Source organism: Lissotriton vulgaris, chromosome 2_1, assembly GCF_964263255.1.
Source record: "Lissotriton vulgaris chromosome 2_1, aLisVul1.2, whole genome shotgun sequence".
NCBI lineage: Eukaryota > Metazoa > Chordata > Amphibia > Caudata > Salamandridae > Lissotriton > Lissotriton vulgaris.
In genome coordinates this window covers 1,757,412,903-1,757,429,277 of record NC_141687.1, presented here as the reverse complement: position 1 = coordinate 1,757,429,277, position 16,375 = coordinate 1,757,412,903, and the positions used below count along the sequence as shown (strand labels likewise).

The 16,375-nt window shown below is 46.4% G+C and overlaps 1 protein-coding gene across 1 annotated transcript in view; it reads left to right on the top strand.

Moving 5' to 3' along the window:
* Positions 1-16,375, top strand: part of HRAS (HRas proto-oncogene, GTPase) — a 272,103-nt gene that overhangs the window by 223,150 nt on the left and 32,578 nt on the right. Inside the window, exons 3-5 of the mRNA XM_086957809.1 lie at positions 1,175-1,353; positions 3,874-4,033; positions 5,357-5,481. Of these exons, the coding sequence (XP_086813935.1) occupies positions 1,175-1,353; positions 3,874-4,033; positions 5,357-5,476 (459 nt within the window). The 3' untranslated portion in view covers positions 5,477-5,481. The remainder of the gene's footprint in view (positions 1-1,174; positions 1,354-3,873; positions 4,034-5,356; positions 5,482-16,375) is intronic.

Sequence of the window (16,375 nt, the reverse complement as noted above, 5' to 3'; positions counted from 1 at the left end):
GAGTCTGGGACAGGATCCCGTGGCTGTTCGGACTCTGGAACAGGATCCTGTGGCTGGGCAAACTCTGAGACAGGATCCCGTTGCTGGGCAGACTCTGGGACAGGATTCCATGGCTGGGCGAACTCTGGGATAGGATCCCGTGGCTGGGTGAACTCTGGGACAGGATCCCATGGCTGGGTGAACTCTGGGACAGGATCCCGTGGCTGGGCGAAATCTGGGACTGGATCTCGTGGCTGGGCGAAATCTGGGACTGGATCCTGTGGCTGGGCGAACTCTGGGACCGGATCCCGTGGCTGGGCGAACTCTGGGACCGGACCCATTGGCTGGGCGAACTCTGGGACAGGACCCATTGGCTGGGCAAACTCTCGGACAAGATCCATTGGCTGGGCAAACTCTGGGACAGGATCCATTGGCTGGGCAAACTCTGGGACAGGATCCATTGGCTGGGCAAACTCTGGGGCAGGATCCATTGGCTGGGCAAACTCTTAACGAACCACGGCTCGTGAAGATGTGTAGTGAACCTGATCTGAGATGTAATACCAAGAGTTGAACAATCCTATTTCCCTGATGCTCTTATCCACATTGTTTTGCCGCGCGTTAGGATTCTTGATGGTTGGGTGATAAGGTAACAAAACTTTCATCACGCTTTACAGTATCAAGGTTAATCATGGTGCTACTGATGTTTGTTGTGATTGGGGATAGAACTAACAATAGAAGTAACTGGGACAGGTGAGTTGTCTTTTCTTTTTTGGCTTTGCTGTGTCCCAATTGCTCTTTCCCAGGACGTGATCCTGTCAGATTTGTATCCATGAATCATTTTGCTGCCTTTCAGGATACAAGTGGGACCAGTAATTCATTTTTGATCCTGCTAGCACAGGTGCCGTGTTCACTTAAAAGAGTTCACGCAAGGATGGCATGGTGTGATGCTCTGTAGCAAGTGTTAAACAAATGTACTGTTTTGGTTGTTACCTTTAGTGCCTAATAAAAAAGGGGTACTGAGCCGGGAATCTGCTCTGACGTGGAAGAGTACTTTTTTCTCGTATTTGGACCTGTCGTTGTTGCTTGAACTTTACTTTATGTGCATCTTTTACTGGGTGTATTGGGGCAGGTCTGATGATCGTCCCCTTCGTTCTGACCCTGAAACTCTCTCTCCCTGTCCTCTCAACCAATGTAGGACTCCTACCGAAAGCAGGTGGTGATTGATGGGGAAACATGCCTGTTGGACATCCTGGACACGGCGGGTCAAGAGGAGTACAGTGCGATGAGAGACCAGTACATGAGGACAGGCGAGGGCTTCCTGTGCGTCTTTGCCATTAACAACACCAAGTCCTTTGAAGACATTCACCAGTACAGGTACGTTACACGGGAAGCAGTGTGGGCAGTGGTGCTAGTTTAAAGACTAGTGTAAAGGCTGTGTAAAAGAGCACGTGAAGCGCACAGGCTATCGCTTGTGGTACTCAAGGGCCACAGTTGGACTTGGTTTTCAGGACGGCAATCTCCTGTGTAGGTGTTCATTTAAAGTGTCCTTAAGACATTTGATCGATTGTACATCGTTCTGAAATCTTGTCATACTTTCTGACAACGAGAACGTGGCTGGTTCCGTCTGCTTTACAGGGATCCTTCATGTGCTAGACTGGAGGCTTTGGGGGACGTGATACTGTTTACAGGGACACATGCTTCTGCCCAGATACTGCCAGAGAAGGGGCTCTGTTTAAACTTTAAAGGGACACACGATGGGCATCTCAGGCTGTCTAAAGTGATGCTGCTTTCTGTATAGATAATCACACAAGTTGCTGATATAAGTATACCAGTCCCAAGATGCTCTCTCCGATATAAGATGCTAAAAGATCATCGTAAACCAATGCATTCAATGTCAGCCAAATGTATTCACTGGAACATCGTTTTTTATTGTGCATTTTGTTGAAATATACGGAACGTTGTAATTCCAATTTTCAAGTGCTGTATAATGTCCAATTGCCTTTAATACAACATGTAGAAGTCCCAAGTTCCATAAATTATGTCAAAAGTTTAACTCGATGCATTTCGGGCCTTTTTTGCCCTTCATCAGGGGTTCTTTTCTGTAAAGTTAAAAACAAAAGAATTTTACCATTAATTTAATCTGTACTTATGACAAAATGTCCTGTCATCATGCTACAACCCCCGTTCAAATCTACACTTTCCCTCTAAGAAAGCGCATTGTAACGCTTTCAAAATGTATTACCAAGTTTAACCAGATTTGTACCTTCATTCTGACTTGATCGAAAAAATAATCTTGACCTAAAGTTATAAAACAATCTATCATACCTCTGTTTATCTCTCAAAAGCGAGCTTAACATTTTCCACCTCCCCTCTAGGGTACTGTTTGTTTCTCCCTCCCGTACAAACGATTTCTTTATAGAGACACAAGGTGGTGCACAGAGACTTCTAGGAATGCATCCGTGTTGTGTGCATTTGGCAGTACGACGCCGGGTACATAATGCTCCTCAGAGTAGACAGTTCAGAACAATTGGCATTGCTTGCAGGGGATGTTGGCAAAACGTCCTGTTTACAGATGACCCCACAGACCAGCAAAGATGTCTTTGCTGGTGGCGAGGGGGGGTCCATTGTTATGATGTGTTGTCTCATGTTATTGTCCTAGTGCTACACTTGCTCCCTACATTCAGAGCTAAGTGTCCTACAGCCAGGAAGATGGAGAGACCTCTTTTTGTCTAGACTCGGGGACAGCATACGCTGAGCTCTTCTCGGTTACCAAAGCTACTCCAACTGAAGTTATTGCACCCACAGTCCAGGGGTTATTTTTCACTGGACAGCATCAAAGTGTTAGATGTAAAATTTGAACCGACCGTAGCTACTGGCAATTACTCTGGGCACATTACTGTCCATCTTTTATTTGATCTCATCTGTGTTTTAGTTCAGGGGAAAAAATGCAAATCATTTCTGACCACTGCTTTTTTGGGAACAGTCTAGTCTCCTTTGAAACGCAAACAATCTCACAAACGTGGTGGCCTTATTAGGCCTCACCGGTGAGGTGGACCTTAAATTCCATGGTACACTGAACTCTGATGGTTCCTGGGCTGTCATACATATGCCACTTTAGTGAAACTCGATTATAGGAAATGTTAAAGTAACACATATTCTTCATTTCTGCATCTTATTCAGAACTCCACGAAGAGCTTGGAAGTAAGAGCCTGGTATTTTATATCACCAGCGCACATAAAATGACGTGACCTAAAGATGCCTGAAAATATATTTTTAATCTTTAAACAACATTGCACCCTTTTCATCCTGATTGATTATTTAGTAACATGTTGCAGCAGCTTTCATTTTTAGGTCTCGCCTAGACGGCGCTTAGAGCCCACATTTTGCTTACCATTGGTTGGTTGCATTGTCACTCTTAAGTGCTTGCTTTTTATTAGTCGGCTGTCGTAGGCTTCTTTCCTCTTCATGCATTCATCCCTCCCGTGGAGGATGGATCTATTACTTGTGTCCTTCTGCAGTTTATTTTTATGCACTGCTTTTTTCTTTGTGCTTTTAAAACTGTCTCCCTGGTACATTGTTCCCCCTCTTTGTCCTTTCCATGTCAGTGTTGCTGGTCCCCACCTGTCCTTCCTTCTTTTCGGTGTCTTTTATCACTTGCCTCCTCTCGCGTCGTCCGTTGTTGTCTGTACTTTCGCTTGCTTCCACTCTCCATCCCTTCTTTCGTTGTTGTGTGTTTTTGTATGAGAACAGGCTTGTACAACATGTCCAAAAAAGATTGAGAAAAGCAATAGCTCTTTTTTAGGTGAGCTCTATTGTCTTTGCCAGTGCTTGTTACAAAAGCTCTCTAAGCGCGATTCCACCCACTCTTTGTTTCTTGTCTCCCTTGTTGTGCAGAGAACAAATCAAACGGGTGAAGGACTCTGATGACGTACCAATGGTGTTAGTGGGAAACAAATGTGACCTCCCGGCACGGACGGTGGAGACACGACAAGCGCATGACCTGGCCAGGAGTTATGGCATTCCTTATATCGAGACGTCTGCAAAAACAAGACAGGTAGGAACATTTATTCACTGGTGAGCATCCTCTTTTATGCAGAATTTATGTTTTGGCAGCGTGTAAAAAAATTACTTTTGCATAAAGTGGTAGAATTGGTAATTATGTAGAGGGTAGCCAAATTACCAGAGACACCGTATTTCCTGTCAGACCTTCTTTTTACAATGCATTGTAAACTGAAACGTTAGATGATTTGCATAAAACTATGTGAACTGAGACTCAAGCTCGCAATAGGCATTGTTTACTTCCATAAATTTATTTAAGTGATATTAAATCTCCCATTAGCAATGAAGAGTAATGCTAGAAGGGCAGTGAGCAACTGCTCAGTCAGAAAATGGGGATTATTTATTGCAGCACCTTAGCACCTCCAAGATTCATGTGTTTAGTATATTCTTTACTTTATTTCCATAGATCCCTAGTGTTAAGTTAGATGTCAAATAAAATGCATCAGGCTCCAGTGGGAATCTCCTGGGAGATCAAATCGATAGAGATTATATTTGGTATTATTCCCAAAATGAAACCATCCCCACAGGAGCAATAGCATCTGCCATGCATGAAGATCAGAGAATCCTTCCATGTTCTCCCAGAACACCGGCCGGTAAAGGCAGACTTCAGATCAGAACCATTATATCAGTAAAAGAGCAATAACACCCAGAAAGGAGAAAAAAAAATCCATATCAATGTCCTTTTTTATAACTTCTTGAGTGTTGATTGTGCTTTCAGTGCTAAGCAGTCCATAGGGTAGCAGGCGTTAACCTGCGATCATACATTGCTGAGTTGGAGAACCCTGTACTGGTTATTCTAGTAGAGTACCTACTACCCTAGGTGGAGTTGAGATCACTTCTGCTGCTGAGCACATCCTCAAAGTATTTAGCAGGATGACTATCTAGGTTTTGGGGTGTCGTCGGCTGTCACTTCTGGGTACCATGAGGGAATAGACTGGGACGGTTAACCCAAATTTAAGCTGGTAGAAGATCCTGGCATCTGCTGAAGGTCACAGTAGAAATAGATGTTCTCCTCCGAGGGATGTTCCATTAGTACTCTTTGAGTGTTAGTAACTTTCCTGGCTTCTTTAGTGGCTCATGACCACATTCACACACGTTTCTGACTTGAAGCAGACTTTTAGTGAGACCCAGAGACTGCTTGGGTTGAAATTCACTGTGCTCCATGTTTTCAGGTTAGTGTGCCAATACTTATTGGGTAGCTAGCGTGTATGTTTCATGTTAGTCTGGTCACCGTTATACCAAAGCCAACCCTTAAACTTAACAATGTGTTTTTGTGAATGCCATTTACAATGTGTTTTTGTGAATGCCATTTTTTTAGGGGGTCGAAGATGCCTTTTATACATTAGTACGGGAGATCCGTCAGCACAAGCTTCGCAAGTTGAATCCTCCAGATGAGAGCGGCCAAGGGTGTCTGAACTGCAAGTGTGTGATATCATGACTAAGGTAAGTCAGTAGAGATGGGGGGCAGCATGTGTGTTTGTTGAAGCATTGGAAGGTTCAAATGGAACGTTTTCCTGAAGGTGCAAGAACTGCAATTGGCCACATTTTGATTTTGATTGATTCTCAGAGGATTGAAGTCCGAATTACCTCCCCAGGGGCGTGGTCCATACTGAGAAGCTTAAAAGTCGGATCCACATGAAGTGCCCCCCCCCCCTTCTTCCCCCATTAATCCTGCAGCACACCAGGGCAGCGCTTCCTGAGGTGGAACTTAATGAACTGGTTTCCTTAATTTATTGTGCTCTTTTACCATTGCGTTTCAGCAGATGCTGTTTTAGATTCATTTCACTGTGCTTTTGTCCTATAGAATTATGTATGCAAGCACTGTATCATTAGATCTGACATTTAAAAAGAACCATAATGCTGTGATTGACTACAAATCCATTTTCTTCGTCATAAGTATATTCCTGGTTTAAGCTTGCCTCATTGTTTCATTGTGCCTTTGTTGTCTCCTTCCTCGGTCTTTGTGTGTTCATTTGTGTCCGCTTTTTTTCATTGCCTGCCTGGATGTGTCTCGCAGGCCTTACCTGTAATTATCTTCTCTCTCCAATGGCTACAACTCATTTTTCGCACTCCCGCTCCACAGATTACTAATCATCAGCCTGTCGCTCACTCCTCATTTCTCTCTTGCAATCTCTTCTATTTTGGTGAAATGAGAGCCTTAGAAGGGAGGTAAGTTACACAGTTTATTTGGCCCCCACAGCAGACGGCTCCTGCAGCCAACGGAGAAACGGCCAGGGATGCTGAACCTCCCCCACTTGAAAACAATATGTAGTAAATTGCATGTGTAGTAAATTGCTTCTCTACTGTTCTCCACTGAATAGAATGTACCATGACATCATAGAATGCCTGGGTGTCTCTTGGGCTCACACGGTCAGTTGGTCAACTCCGGCTGAGCTGCTTGGAGCTTGCTCCTGGTGGGGCTACATCTGTACTTCCTATCTTCTCCTACTCACCTATTCTAGAAGAGAGCTACAATAAAGGATTATCTAACTATACAGCTGGACTGTGTATCTTCCTTTACCACACAATACATCAGAAAGAGCGCGAGAGCAATCGCGATGACGAACACGGAAGGCAGCACAAGGAATACAGGGGAATGGCCACTGGACGAGGGAGGAAGTAATTACAGGAGGGAAAATGGTGGGAAAAGGAACACAAACGCAAAAACAAATGAAGCAGCAAAGAAAATAAAGAGAATAATACAACCCATTTACTAATCTTTGGCCCTCTTGGTCACGTGGTTCCTTTCTTTTGCAGTTGCTAGTCTTCTGCATATCTGAATATTCTTTATGATAAACAGTGTCTTCCATTGTTCTCTGGTATTACGGTAATTAATTTGGGGAAGAGGGGAGCAGCACAAACCACTGACGTCAGGTTTGTGTGGTAAAGGCTGCTTTAATCAAAGAGGTGCAAATCACAAAAACTGGCCTTTAGCCTTACGAAACTACAACCTCACCATACAAAGATAATCCTAGGTTAATCGACTCCCCTCCCCTATGCTATCTCTCCTACCTTCATAACACTTTAATACCGCAATATTGTATCTGCTCCGGGGCTGTTCAGATGTAGCTTAGACCTCCTAACAACCTTTCCCTCTTTCCTTCATCTATTAACGTCTTAGCCCATTAAACTTCCTACCTAAACTTAAACTTCTTGTCTCATCCATTCGTGAATCTGCCTACTTGTTCCCTTTTTGCCTGAACTGCAGCTGCCAACAACTATAAACTTTGGTAAACCAAGGCAAATTCTCTGCCACCCGCCTATGCAACTGCTTTGTGACAATCTAAACCGTATAAACCCCTTTGCACACCTGTGATCAATGAAAGTATACCCACAGATCCAAAGAAAGTATATATAAGCACCACCACCCCCTTTCAACAACATAAAACAGGGACGGGAAGGTGGGACAAAAATCTACTATCGGGTACCAGTCACTATGTCCTCGGACAAAATGGTGGCTGGAACCTCAAAATGTCTGGTTTTTTTTTAATACACTTGGACTACAAAGTAGCCCAAAAATAGCCCAAACCCACAGCAGTTGTCAGACTGCTCCACTTCCCAAAATAATTCAGAGGGCAGACCTCCCGCTAGTCGGCTGCCCCTCCAATCCCTCTTTGGGGAGAGGGGAGCAACACAGACAACTGACACCAGGTTTGTGTAGAAGAGGCAGCATTATTGAAACGGGTGCTCATTACAAAAACAAACCTTGGCCTTTAGCCTTACAAAACTACAACCTCACTATACAAGGATAATTCTGTGTTTGTCTACCCCCCCTCCTCTAACATATCCCTGTCACTTTCATAACTTAATACCTCAATATTGTATCTGCTCCAGGGCTGGTCAGATGTAGCTGATACCTCCTAACAACCTTTCCCTCTTTCCTACATCTATTAACGTCTTAGCCCATTAAACGTCCTACCTAACCATAAACTTCCTGTCTCGTCCAGTGTGAACCTGCCTACTTGTTCCCTTTGAGCCTGAACTGCAGCTGCCAACAACTATAAACTTCGGTTAACCATGGAAAGTTCTCTACCAACCACCAACCAGAAAAAGGAGGGGAGCTATGCTAACACTGCACCGCCCCCCCTTTTTCTTCACACTCCCTTCCCACCACCCCCCAGCCGCTGCTAACTTGGTCTTCTCTCTACTTTGTTATGCACATCCGTTAAAACCAGCTTAATCTGCAACAAGTAAAGCTCCATACCAATGAATGACAAATGCACAATGAACCTGCTATCAGATGAAGTATCTGGTCTCTCGGATTGACCAGAGGTCCTGCATTATCCGTGTCCAGACTGTCTGTTTCATTGGCCAGACCATGGAATCTCTACCACAGTGAACAAGACAAAGCATCAGCAATGTCATTCTCCACACCTGTCTAGCCCTAAAAATGATATTGAGGTGTATGCATTTTAGCACAAAAACTTTCAGCAACTTCCTAGCTGTGCGTCCCTTGCTGACTGCCTATTCACCACCTGCACTATGGACATGTCCGTTCTGAGAAAAAATCTCTTGGGAGATAAGTGGTCACCCTACAACACCAAGGGTACAACCAAGGGAAAAACTCCAGGAATGCAATGCTCCTGCTACCCCGCTTTCAAGCCGGGGGCAATTCCTCCGCACATCAATATCCTTACCAAAAAAGGTAAACACCCGAGCCCCCTGCTGCATCTGAAAATATCTGAGCGTCCCAGTCCATGTCGATCATTGCTGCAATGGGAATCTTTCGGGTGATATGTGGCCATACAAGGGCTGTGCTTGGACACCTCTTAGCCAACCATATGATTTCTATGAGCAGGGCTTCGAATAGGGTTCTTTTGACCCTCACAACCAGATAATTGCTGCCGATATGAACGATGATGAGTGCCGGTTCCCTTCCTTGCTCACTTTTTAGCTGGTGGGAATGCTGCTTTTGGGGGGACCCTGCCTGTCTTGGGCACACTTCACTCATTGGTATGGTAATAGTGGTACTACTGTAATAGGCCCGGGTTTTGTATAAGCCGCTATCTGAACCAGGAAGGTCAATGCAAGTTGAATTAGCACTAGAATCTGATCTATGACATTTAAACGTCCCATGATTACCGCCATGTGTGCCTTTCTTTTCATCTGCTTTGGCATTTTTACACCCCAGTGGTGAGGCTCGACCTCCAAATATATATATTTTCACGCTCCCAGTCCACTTTTTCTGGAAGTACTCTCGAGCGGGTGCAGATATGCAGCTGTGGAGTCTGCACTAAATTATCGCTCCACTTTCTTAATCTGTAAAGAAAAGTCTGCCTTCACGGGGCGCTTGAAGAACCTTGATTTTCAAGCGCTCAACAGACGCGTTTCAGCAGTCAGCCTTCCTCGGTGTTACCATCACACCGGAAGACGACATGTTCAAATTCATTGGTCAGTGTGTTTCACAATAGAAAAGGGACAAGCGCAGTAAGAGTAATTCATACACCCAAATGTGAGGCTAATTCTTCCCCGCATTTCAATCTCTTCGGAAATTTAGTCTGCAGATCTATTATATATCGTGATTCTCATCTGCGCACCTTGCGGGTTCTGTCCCCTCCTCTCACATTTGAGGAAACACAGTCCAAATCAAAAAAACTGTAATTTGTTGTGATCACTGGAATGTTTTTACTGCAAAATGACACGCAACAGGATATGCGGCATCTTTTTTATCAATCGCCCTCAAATGTTCGGCTATTCTCATTTTTAGAGGGTTGATAGTGCTGCCTATATTGCGCAGCCCGCATGCACATATCAGACAATGTACTGCATAGGGTGTGCTGCAAGTAATACATTTAGTTATCTTCCGATTTATACCCGTCTCTGGTATGTTGTATGTGAATACTCTTTTACTCTTAGAGCATGCCGTGCATTTACTGCAAGCAAAAAACCCTTTAATTTCTCTCAGGGTACTGACCTGCTTGGGTACAGGGTCTAAAGGGCTCCTGACTAACATGTCCCCTATCGATCTTGCCTTCTTGAAAGTTACCAATGGATAAGGCGGAAGAACCTCACCAATAACGTTATCAGTTTTTAAAATATGCCAGTTTTTCCTTAGCATATGTTTCAAAAAGTTTCCCTCTGCCGAATAGGTGGTTACCATTCTGAACTTTCCCTCGCTTTCATTGCCTTTTTTGCTTTTGTTCTTTTGTACCAACAACTGTTTTCATGGGATGTTTTTTACCTTATTATATGCGCTTTCTAGAGTTTTGCTTGTATATCCTCTAAGCCCAAATCTAACGGATTTTTCTAGCTGCCATTTCAAAGTCTTCATCCCTGGTACTGTTCTTTTTATTCGCAAAAGCTCACCATAAGGTATACTTTGTACGAGTTTGGGTGGGTGATAGCTGGTGGCAAACAGTGTAGAGTTCCCGGCCGTAGATTTTCGGTACAGGGCTGTCTCTATTTTGTTGTCCACTATAAACACTTTCATGCCCAGATAGTCTACTGCTACCGGGCTTACTGTACCTGAAAAAATGTAAATTCAAGGTGTTTGTATTCAACATTTTAATGTATTCCTCAGCCGATTCAGTTGTCCCTTGCCATATGATAAATAAGTCATCGATATATCGATGCCAAGCAATCACTTTCCATCCCCTTCCTTTCATGCGACCTGGGCACCTGCTCCTCCCACCAGCCAACGAATACATTTGCGTAACTGGGGGCAAAGCATGTGCCCATCGCTGTACCAGAGGTTTGCCTGAATAATTGATTTTCAAACAAAAAGATATTGTGGATTAGGCAAAACTTGGTGAATTCAAGTAACATTTGGTTGTGCTTGGAAAACAGTAGTTGTCGTCTGTCTAGATAGAATTGTACAGCATTCAAACCATCCTCATGGCTAATGCAAGTATATAAGCTTGCAATATCGAGCACAATTAATTGATGCGATGAATCCCATGTTATGTCAGCAATTTTTGACAAGAAATCTTTAGTGTCCCTTATATAAGAGTTTAATTGTACCACATATGCAGATAGGAAGTGATTGACAAACATAGAAAGGTGTTCTGTCAGGCTGTTTATGAATGAAACAATCGGCCTCCCTGGAGGTTGCAGGCTGTCCTTATGTAATTAGGGAATATTGTAAAAAGTCGGTGTGGCTGGATTTCAACTGCGAAGGAATAAATATTCTTCAGTCCCCAACATAGATTGATCATACCACAATTTAATTAGAGCATCATATTCTTGTATACTCTGTTGGTAAATATCCATCGTTGTTGTTTCATAGTACTTTTCATTTGAGAGTTGTATTTGAGCCTCCATACAGTACTGTTCTCTACTTTGAAGAACTACATTTCTGCCCTTGTCCGAAGGCTTTATTATTATCGATGTATCCAACATCTGTTTTTGTAACTTTCTTTTCTTCCAAAGTTATATTGTTTTGCCTCCGGCCTTTATTTTTCTTTGATCTGAAGCTTTACAGGTCATTGACCATTGCTTTTGAAAAGACGTCGATGGCATCCAACGGCATTTGTGGGTTTAAGACCGATTTCGGTTTAAAAGGGATCTCCTCCATTTCTTGTTCAATTCCTTCTGCTGTGGCTCTGTCTGCAATATTTCTCATAAGTTGTAATATTGTCTTCCTTTTCAAGCTGGATGTTCTTCAAGATTTCAATAGTGGTGAACTTAGCTGTTGCTTTTTGTCTCATTGGTGTTTTCTTCATTTCTTTGAGACTAGATCTTATTTTAAAATATTTATGTAATTTCAATTTTCTTACGAAACTGAAAAGGTCAATCCTTGTTCGGGTAAATTCGAGGTCATTGCTTGGACGAAATGTCAATCCCAGGCTTAAAACTCTGGTCTCAGTATTGGTTAGTGATCTGGTGGTATGGTTCACAACCGTTAAGCTTGTAGCGGTCACTGCCGTTTGTTCGTTTTCTTTTTGCGATTTCCCCACACCGGTGCTCTTCCTGTTTCCCCCCGCCTGCTCGTCGCGTCTTTCTGTGTCTTCCTCCGGGGGTTTGTTCTTTCCCCCTCGGAGCCACGATTGGCAGATGATATGAAATTCGTCCTGAAAAGGAGTAGTGGTACTCCTTCCTGCCACAAAGTTGTCCCCACGCTAGTCTCCTGATTCATTTTTGGTTACATCTGACTCCGATGTCTCCACCCTTGAAATCTGTGCTTGTTTTCGCTCTCTGTGTGAGCTCCTTTCTTGAACCATCAAATTTCTGGGTAAATGGTCACGGCGCGGCCGCCCCGCCCACGCTGCAGGAATTCCATGCCTGCGCGGCCGTCCTAATGAGCGGGAACCACTCCGTCACAAGCACAGCGCGCCCGTGACGGAGTGGTTCAGTCACGAGCATGGCGGCGCCGCGCGGCCCCCCCCCCAGCGTCGCAGCGGAATTACCGCTACGACCAAGGGGTTAAAGTGAGTGTGCAGTGCCACCTACTGCCCAAACAGGGGAACCTCCCCTTATAATACAACATATTTTCATGGCAATGATTGCTTCTGTAGTAGGGGATCTCTGTGTATAGTCACAATCCTCACCTGGCTGAGAAGGCTGCTTGCACAGCGTGTTGTCAGCGTGTTGTCTGTGCTCTCAGCATTTTGCTCGGCTGAGCTTCGGTAGGCGGACTACGGAGTGCTGGACTCGCCCCTCCCTCCCGCCTCGGTCTGACGCCGGTGATTAGCGCCGTTTGAGCAGAGGGCGTGGAGGGTCCGAGCCAGGCACTTCCGGTAGGGAACAGCAGTGCTCTAGTTGTTGGGACGCTGGGGGGGATATAAGGCACTGGACACAGGAGCCTTGTGTGGTAAGTGGACTGTGGCAGCGTCCCTACCGCTTTTAAACCTAAGCGCATTTGCGTGTAGCTCGCATGCTTTGCGGCGCGTGAGCGTTTTAATGCTTTTTTAATTCTGCACATTACTTTCTCCTCACCTGGCTGAGAAGGCTGCTTGCACAGCGTGTTGTCAGCGTGTTGTCTGTGCTCTCAGCATTTTGCTCGGCTGAGATTCGGTAGGCGGACTACGGAGTGCTGGACTCGCCCCTCCCTCCCGCCTCGGTCTGACGCCGGTGATTAGCGCCGTTTGAGCAGAGGGCGTGGAGGGTCCGAGCCAGGCACTTCCGGTAGGGAACAGCAGCGCTCTAGTTGTTGGGACGCTGGGGGGGATACAAGGCGGATGTGCTGTCGTCAGCGCAGCGGACGAGCGCAGCGGGCGCGACGAAGGCGCGCCGGAGTTGCGCCTGAGTTAAGCCCGTCTGCGCCCGTCCACGGCCGATTGCGGTCCAGGGCCAGACCCCCTGCCTCTCCCTCCTATCAAGTCTGCTGGAGTCGAGATGATTTACTTCTCCTCCGCAGAGAGCTGCGTGGGCTTTGCCCTCACAGCATTGAGGCAGGGAACAATGCGGGCTGTAGCCACTGTAATTACACTTTCAACACTGGTAAGGCACTGACCGCAGGCCAGCATACTTTGGTATGTGGTCTACTAAACGCTCCCTTCGAAAACACTCCCTCGACATCCATGACCTTCTCACTGGGAAACAATGGGATCTGTTTTTCCTCACGGAAACCTGGCTTGACCAAGACTCCATGCCGGAGATCATTGTGGCCATTCCAGAAAGTTACTGCCTGCAAAGGCTAGACAGAATACGGGGGAGAGGGGGCGGCATAGCTATTGTTGCTCGACAAGACTATCAATGTCAGCTAGATCGCACTGTGATTGACGACAGTGAGGCTGGCGCCTTTTCCATTTCTATTAATGGCTGTTTCACTTTGAAAGGCCTGTTGATTTACCGCCCTCCAGGCTCCACTGCAGCCTTTGTTGAAAAGCTAGTGGAAGGCGTCACAGAAGCCGCTTTACGCTCGGACAAATACCTGGTCCTAGGGGATCTTAACTTACATCTAGATACCCCCACGGACAGGGTGGCGAGTGAGCTATGCAATACGATGGCCAGCTTACAATTCGAACAGAAGGTATTGCAACCCACCCATAAGTTGGGCCACCTTCTGGACCTAGTTTTTGCTAACTGGAACCAAGTGGATGCCCAAACTCCGATTCCCATCGCATGGTCCGACCATCTCCTCGTCCCCTTTACCATCGAAATACAGGGACCACCCCCCAATGACCCTCCCGCTGATAAACACCCTAGGCGCAGATGGACAGCGTTCTCCCAGGCCAAATTCAATCTGGCACTCACCGAGAAAGGTCATCCTGGGGGCGATGGGGTTGATGAAATTAATTCCAACCTTGACCAGCGCATTCTGGAAGCCCTGAATCAGGTGGCACCTTTGTGTATGGCGAAGTCAGGGGGCCGAGTGCAACGTTCGGCACCTTGGTACAATGAGGATCTGCGAACGGCCAAAGCAACATGTAAACGCGCCGAAAGGCAATGGAGGATAGCCTATTCCACGCAGGCTAAAACAGTTTACATAGATTGCAGACGCGCCTATCACACGCTGATTAGGAAGGCCAAATCATTGTACTACTGCAATAAGATAGAGGAAGCAAAGCAGTCCACCAAGGAGCTTTTCTCTATTTATAAATCTATTGCAATAGGAAAACCCGCCGCAGTGCCTAAGAAACTCTGCACCACGGAGGGCTGCAATCGAATTGCTGAGTTCTTTGCAACCAAGGTCTCCAACATTTACAATTCCTTCCCCCAGAGGACAGACAGTGGTCCTGCCCCCTCGGAATTCCCAAGAATGAAAGGGGAACATCAGCTAACTACTTTTGTTACTCCTTCCACTACGGAACTTCTCCGTATTTGTGGATCCATAAAATCCGGTTCCCCCAGAGATCCGACCACTCCCAGTCGGCTAAAGGACAGTTTGCCAGCACTAGAGCCCTATGTGCGTCAGTTACTGGACATCTCCTTTGAGTCTCAGGTGGTCCCAAAGGCCTGGAAACAGGCAGTGGTACTTCCTCTGCAAAAGAAGACCAACGTTAGCTTTGAAAAGTTGGATAACCTCCGTCCTATTTCCCTCCTTCCCTATATGGCGAAGGTGGCGGAAAAAATAGCCAACATACAGCTTATGCAGTTCGTGGAGACGGCTTTGCTACTCCACGACTCGCAATTTGGCTTCCGCCCCCGTCACTCGACGGAGTCTGCTCTCCTCGTGGCGGTGGAAGCACTCAGACAGGGAGTAGATGAGGGCCAAACGATGGCATTGATCCTACTAGACTTAAGCGCAGCATTCGACACTATAGCACATTCCACCTTGCTGCAGTGTCTGAATGGAGGAGGGGTGACAGGAGCTGCGCTTGGCTGGATCAAGTCCTTCCTTTCTGAGAGGTGCTTTCAAGTCAGATTGGGTGACTGCTATTCCAGGGAGATTGAGTTGGGCCAGGGCGTACCTCAGGGTTCGTCCCTGAGCCCAACTCTATTCAACATCTACGTCTCCCCCCTGGCGGCTATCGTGGAGGGGTATGGTCTCCGCTTGGTGTCCTACGCCGATGACACGCAGTTGGTCATCTCCCTATCGCGTGCGCCCGGACTTGCGGCGGACATCTTCAGGAACTGCATGAAAGACCTTGCTGCCTGGATGTCTGCCAACTGTTTAAAGTTGAACGGGAGCAAGACCGAGGTGCTCGTGGTGGGGGGTGCACCGTCTGCGTGGTCGTCGGCGTGGTGGCCACCCTGTCTGGGGGAAGTTCCTGCTCCCTGCCGTGAGGCCAGGAACCTTGGTGTGTGGCTGAATAAGGACCTCACCTTTGGCCCACAGGTCGGTCGGGTGGCAGGGATATGCTTCAGTGTTCTGAGAGCCCTTAGGAAAGTATTAGATCTGCTTCCCATTTCTGCTCGTCAGACACTGGTGCATGCCTTGGTCACCTCCCGACTTGATTATGGGAACCTGCTCTATTTGGGGGCCACAGGCAGGGTTATCGGCCGCCTGCAGGTTCTTCAAAATGCGGCAGCGCGGCTGGTCCTCAGACTCCCTAGGAGGTAATCCGCTAAACCAGCCTTACGGGCCCTCCACTGGCTCCCCATTGAGAGGAGAGTGGAGTTTAAGGCCCTTGCCACGTGTCATCGTATCTTGAACGGCAAAGCACGTCTTCCGCTTCAGAGCCTAGTATCCCATTATGAGCCTGCACGCAGTCTTCGGTCCTCGCAGACCGGGCTGTTAAAAGTCCCAAGAATTTTCAAAGCTCGTATGGGAGGTAGATCCTTTAGATACCTTGCTCCCAAGCGCTGGAACAATCTTCCGCTGGAACTTCGGCTTGAACCCTCCCAAGTCCAGTTTAGGAAAAAACTTAAAACGCACCTTTTCAGCAGATAGCTTGGTTGGGAGGAGGGGGGACAGTCACTCCACTTGTCATAGCGCGGGGACACGCCAGTGGCGTAACCAGGCGCTTAATAAATGTCCATTAATAATAATAAAAATAATAGTCCCGCTCATGTG